A 6,788-nucleotide genomic window follows, 5' to 3' on the forward strand; every position below is an offset into this window, starting at 1 on the left:
AATGGAAAAACTTTCAAAATACAAAGACCTGGAAATAGAGGTAACTCGAATGTGGAATCTAAAAACAGAAACAATTCCTATCATAGTAGGTGCCTTAGGTATAATAAAAAAATATTCAGAAAAATACATAACAAAAACACCAGGACTTACAAATATATATAACATACAGAAAATTGCACTACTGGGCACTGCACACATCCTATGCAAAACACTTTCAATACAGTAACCATAAGAGCATCACAGCAAACCACAGCACATACCCAAGGCACACAGAGCTGTGCTCGGTAGTGAAGTGAAAGCACATTATAAAAATAAAACTACTGAACAATAATAATAATAATAATAACAACAAGAACATCGAAAACTACCTTAGGAATGAGAACCCAGGTTCGAACTTCCCCAAGACACTTGGAGGGTATATCAGCCGAAACGTTGTGTTAACAACAAACAAGATGAGGACAAATATCTGTCAAATGTAAATAATGAACAAAATAATATGTTTAACAAATGGGCAAATAAGTAACAACAAAGCTAACTAAATGGCTGCCTATGATAAGATATTGACTTTCAGAGGCAATAATATAATATGGGTAACAATATAATGTTGATTATATGGCTAAGAGAATAAAGTTTAACATGAGATTAACAATAATACTTTGACCACAACAGCCACAGTATCGGCTAGAAACAAAAACAGTTGAGGTACACAAAATATGAGAAAAAGTATATAATTACCAAAATTCTTGATAATCTATCACAGGGTTCTCTGAAGATAAACAAAGAACATTATTTTTCCAGCACTTTTTTAAAACTTCAAGTTGTTTCCAGAGTATTAGGTAACATCTTAAAACCAGATAAATATCAGTTGGTCCTACTTTCATTTCTACTGTTGAGTCTGAACTATCCTCTGCTTCTACTTCTGCTACTATACCTTGCAGTGGAAAATCAGCTGAGCAAAAAAAAAAACAAAAAAAAACACATAATAGTATATAGAAACATCCTTTCTATACAGAACAGAATAGTTTGTTAACCAAAGACAGCTGCAGTTGTGAACATTGAGAATTTCATGTATAAAGTGGAATTTCATTGAAATAACCTCACCAGACATTATTTTCAAGTTAAAAATGCAATATTATTAGCAAGCTACTTACTATTTTGTAAAGCCTTACAATATAATTTGAGGGAAATTTTTTTGTTTTTGTTGACAATTCTGAAAACAAAATCAACTAAGTAGTACTTTGTAGTAAAGATTGTTTGCCAGCATAATATGGCAGTCCTGGTTTAGGACTAATGTTGCTGCAATTTAGCCCCAGGAGACATCGTCTCCAGCTGGCAATGCGACACGATCTGTGTCCTTATATTTTTGAACAAGGGAATCTAGCACCCCCACTCAGCTCAAAATAATATCTGTGTATTGCCAGCTGGAGACGATGTCTCATGGGGCTAAATTATAGCAACATTAGTCCTAAATCAGGACTGCCATGTTATGTTGGCAAACAATCTTTACTACAATATTAAGAAAGTCGGATGATTATAAAGCTTTCACCATGCCCCAAATTCAGAAAGTTAAACCCACATCAAGGCAGTGAAGAATAATATCCTACAACTAAGAGTTGGAAAAACTGCTGACCAGAGAGCCTTTACAGATATCATCCCAATGAAAAGTTAAACACTTCCAATTTTACCAAATATTCTCTAAAAATATTTTTCTTAATTTTGCAGAAAATATTAAAAAAGAGTAACTGATTTCAAATTTCGGCACAAAGTTAGCAATTTCAGTGGGAGGGGTAAACTGATAAATTAACCGCCAGTGTTCAACTGGTATTTATTTTATCAACCCGAAAGTGTGAAAGGTAAAGTCAAACTAACAAAGAATAAAATTGTGAGTCAATTTTAACCTTCTAATGTTATATCTTCAAATAGCTAAACCCAACTCACCGAATGGCACAAGATTGTTAGCATTAGAACTTGGTAAATTTTTTTCCTTTGCAAGAATATTCTTATAAAGGGAACTAGTAACTTGTGTTTTCCAGGAATGTTCGAAGCCTGATGTAAATTGCCTGAATCCAGGAAACTCTGACAGAATAATATCTTCCAACTGAAGACTCACTCCTGAAATTTCTCCATTTGCAGCAAGCCTAATTGAGAAGAAATTTGATTAAAAGATATTTAAATAAATTATAAAATAATAAAATTATTTTAACAGTACAGTCTTTAAGGTTATCAAAACTAAGTAACAGCATATTCAGCATTAAAAACATGATGTTATTTAAGGACAAGATAGTTGTAAAAATATGTACATTATCAGGTTATAGTAGAGTTCTGAATACATTTTTATGTTGTTTCAAACATTTTTCAATAACATAGGTGAAAAAATAGTTGTATACAGTCCTCTTAAATACAAGATTGCTAAACTGTAGAAGATGAAAACGGTGAAGATAGTGCCAGTTATTGCTGATGACAGTATCAAAAGGTATTGAGAGGAATATAAAGGAAATGGGAATAGGGTGCCCAGTAGAGCTGTTGCAAAAACTTTGCCTCCTTGGTACAGCCAATATCATCAGGAAAGTATTAGATATTTGAAGAGAACAAATAGCATGGTATTGTAGGCTGCAGGTAGTAAGCCCACTGCTCATGCACGACTCCAGGAGTTCCAACAAAATCAGAGTATATGAAAAAGGCAAAAATAAAATGCAACAACAATACTGGAACAAGTTGAACAGAATAGGAATAGTCAAAGAAAAATCCCTAGCTGAGAAGCATGGGGCTCAGAGTAGAGACTGAAGGGTTCTTAATGTGGCACACAATCAGAAATCACCCAAAATACATAATGAAGCAGATTACCATAAACAACTGCAGAGGAAAACCAAGCAAGACATAGGAAGAAGTGATCAATACTCAAGAAGTTGAATCTTATTAAGCAAATGGGAACAAACTGAAACAAGTAGTGATATATTGTGCTGGAGAAAACCACTCTAACCCATGTGAGTATGGAATAATGGATGTAAGATGCTGCTGCCACCCAAAATAACTATGATAACAAGCTACTTTATTGAATAAAATATCTTTTGTGTCAAACCCGAGCCACCTAAAAGAAAATTAATATTTCTAAGTAAATAAGCTAACCACTTCCGACAGTCGAATTTGCAATCTAGCAGCGGCTAGGGTTTAAAAGTCTGGGAAATTATCAGAAATGAGAGAGAGAGAGAGAGAGAGAGAGAGAGAGAGAGAGAGAGAGAGAGAGAGAGAGAGAGAGAAAGAGAGAGAGTGTGCATGCATGCAGACACGCACACAAGATATGTAATTGCTTGTATTTTTATATGAAAGAGTGGATATTATAATACATAAGTTGCTCATGAGAAAATCAAACGGACCAATTTGGGAAAAAGAGATTTGACTATTTATTCCTATACATTAATGATATAAATTTTATTGCATCTCCACAGTTTCAAATATTGCAAAATTCTAAATCAGAACTGTAAGCTGCCAAACATGTAACAACAGTTTATCTGCAACTATATTTCCTACAACTACTGGAGTGTTCATTCTTAAAGTGTGGGCAGGAAAAAGGAAAGACTCTAAGTCTGAAAGACAGTTATGATCAACCAGACATATCTGTGAATTTAAATAAAGATATAAATATACAAGGAGATGAAAGAACAAAATATGATCTGATATGAGACAAAGTTAGCAGAAAGATAATCACCAGAATGGAAGAAAGTGGTTTATATCAGCAAAGGTCAGTTAAGCAGAGACCAAAGGCTAAGGCAAAATAAACAGATATATAACATTTCAAGAAGCAACCCTTTTAGTAAACTGATGGAAAACAGACCTGAAATTTTATATATTTCTTTCCCTCATAGCAAATAACATATTTTGGTTTGTATTTTTTATTGAATAGTCAGATGGAGGTTCGGATGAGATAGTTCCAAAGAATTTGAGACCTTTTATATCTTGACTTTTGCCAAATAAATTACCAAAAATGCAACAAGATATTTTACAAAGATATCCAATCTATACTATTATGGTTCATAAAAAAAAAAAAAAAAAAATTAACCTTTTCAGCATGATTTTGTCATAGTTATTGAAATGACACAGAAAACCCTAGTTTTATCTTATGGAAAAAAAAATTAAATTCTTCTTTTATTCTTACATACATGCATAGAGTTAGATTTCCTTTAATTAAAACTATAAAAATATTTGAAGTAAAAAAAAAAATTTAATGAAAGTAAATAGGAAATAAAAGTAAAACATCATTTATTACAAGGCATAAAAAATGTAATGCTTCAACTTACTTGTCTAATTCTTTTAGGCTAGCCATACACAGCTGCATATTTTGACTTATGTGATAACAGCAAGGAAGCATTCCTGGAAAAGGCCCATTTCTGATAGAAAATATACAAGTTATTCATGAAAATATGTAGTTACTTTGATTATCCAAGGTATTAGTGACTTGAAAGTTATAAGTCCCAAATCTATGCCTTGTCCACCTAGATTATAATCATTATCTACTATGTATTATTCCTATCCAACTGTTAGTATTTAAAGAACCATACAATACATATCAGCACATAAAAACTTAAATTTATAATCAGAATATATGTAAAGTATATCTAGTTTACACATCATACATGTCTGCTACACAATTCTGTGGTAGATAAAACAAATCCCATAAACATTACAGGTTCAATAGGATACTTGTAGTTTAATGTAAACACATTTTCTATTACACATGTAACACATTACAAAATATGATACACATCATGTATTCTGGGTATGTGGTAATACAAGGTGGTATGAAAAAGTTCCCGGACTAGTTATGCTTAATAAAAAATAACTTATTTACCTAAGTTTTAATATCATCTCCTTCAAAATAGTCACCGTGCACAGCAATACACTGGTCTCAGCATTACTGCCACTTTTGGAATCTGGCCTGAAGTTATTTTCCATAAGCATGTCAAGGACCTTCTGCAATTCACTCTGGATCTTGACAGTGGTGTTAAAATGGTGACCTTTCAGCTGCATTTTCCTCTTGGGGAAGAGATGAAAGATGCAGATACTAAATCTGGCAAATAGGGTGGGTGTGGAAGCAATACCTTGTTGTTTTTGGTGAGAAACTCATAAGTGAGGAGAGCTCAGCGACAGGGTGCTCTATCATTGTGAAGAATCCAATTCTTCACTCTCTACAAATCCAGTCACATTCACCAAATGTCCTCCCTCAAATGCTTCAAAATGTCACAGTAGAGCTTTCAACTGACAGTCTGGCCCTGGGAGACGAATTCTTGATGCACAATACCACATTTCTGGGGGTGAAGCTCATGGTAGGTCTTCCAGGAACGGTATTCCACTTTTGAATTGCTCATGCCACTCGAAACATTGTGTATGGCCCATTGTCTCATTGTTGTAAGCTTGCTGAAGCATACTCAATGTCTCTGTAGCAGACTTCCTAAGTTTAACGCAAAATTTCACATTGGCTCCTTGTTCCTGTCCATGACAAAATCACAGACTACAGCTTACATGTGATCACAAATTTCACAACTTGCGAAGTAAACACAGCAATGTCAGTTGGCACACTGCTTCCATCTGTGTGCTGCCATCTGTAGGCATGCTAGTCCGGGAACTTTTTGATAACACCTTGTATATTAAGTGTTACCAGCAATACTTCCTTCATAACAATGTATCTATGATAATTAGAACTAAACATCAGTCTTACCGACCAAGGAAACTTCGCCAAGGGTAAAGTGACATTGCTAATCTGTCATAAGCTTCTAATGGTTCTGGTACTCTGAAGTAAGTGTTGAATACACTCTCTTCTGGTACATTGCTTAAAATGGTTAAACCATGGTTCATATTTACAGCCTGGAATACATAAATATACTATAGATCAGGGAACTGCTCCACATGACAGCAATAAAGAGTGCTCTTTTCACATGAAAAATAGACTAATGAGGGATATATAAGTAGTGTGATAAAATATACAGTAGTAAATACCGAGGATGAGCTGTAATTGGAAAAGAATGAGATAAACATGATTTGTTGCATGCACAGTGTTAACTTAGAAAGAATGTTGACTGAAAAAGAACTGTAAATGTAGGTAAACATCTGAAGTATTAGCAAATGTCTGCAAGAAAGATGACTACATTAGAAAAAACGTATAATGCAAGTGGATGATGACTTTCAGGTGAACTAAAGTGCTATAATTTCCTAATTAGAGGGAGAAATATAACAATAGAGGTAGTTCAGAGAAAGTTTGAAAAGTAAAAATTTTTGAACAGTAAGATCAGATCTAATTATATTGGACTTCACAGACAGAATTATAAAGGCTGAAATGTATGTAGAAATTAAATTGTATGAAATGAAACGAATCATTCTATGTACAGATATTTACTCATACATGTCAACTAAACATTTGTTGTGAACATAAAAATTAGATGATGAAAAATGAAAAAAAATAATCTCACCTCAAAAGCTACTCTGTTTCCTGAAAGTAGGAAAGTTTCCACCAAAGCATAGCGTACTGCTACATCAAATTCTAAATATGTTACTTCTCCCCGTGCAATTAGAAGTTCAGCAACTAGGTTTGGATCTGTAGGACAGGACAGTGACCGTACTTGTGTCATGATTTCTTTTAACTCAGCTTCTTAAAAATCAAAGATAAGAAAGTAAGTGAACAGGTGAAATAGAATAAATTCTAATAATAATTATTTTTTGCTTGGCTTTGAGGGCCTAGATATATAATACAAAATATATCATACAAAAGAACTACAAGATATGTTGGGATGTACATA

At 33.5% G+C, this 6,788-nt stretch overlaps 1 protein-coding gene across 3 annotated transcripts in view; it reads right to left on the reverse strand.

Moving 5' to 3' along the window:
- The window catches only part of LOC106870339 (uncharacterized), a 164,102-nt gene that overhangs the window by 23,969 nt on the left and 133,345 nt on the right, over window positions 1-6,788 (reverse strand). For all 3 annotated transcript variants that reach the window (XM_052966375.1, XM_052966373.1, XM_052966374.1), the window contains exons 34-38: window positions 6,462-6,640; window positions 5,714-5,859; window positions 4,296-4,385; window positions 1,939-2,138; window positions 736-949 (exon numbers count right to left, since the gene is read on the reverse strand). In XM_052966375.1, the coding sequence (XP_052822335.1) occupies window positions 736-949; window positions 1,939-2,138; window positions 4,296-4,385; window positions 5,714-5,859; window positions 6,462-6,640 (829 nt within the window). The remainder of the gene's footprint in view (window positions 1-735; window positions 950-1,938; window positions 2,139-4,295; window positions 4,386-5,713; window positions 5,860-6,461; window positions 6,641-6,788) is intronic.

Source organism: Octopus bimaculoides, chromosome 3, assembly GCF_001194135.2.
Source record: "Octopus bimaculoides isolate UCB-OBI-ISO-001 chromosome 3, ASM119413v2, whole genome shotgun sequence".
Taxonomy (NCBI): domain Eukaryota; kingdom Metazoa; phylum Mollusca; class Cephalopoda; order Octopoda; family Octopodidae; genus Octopus; species Octopus bimaculoides.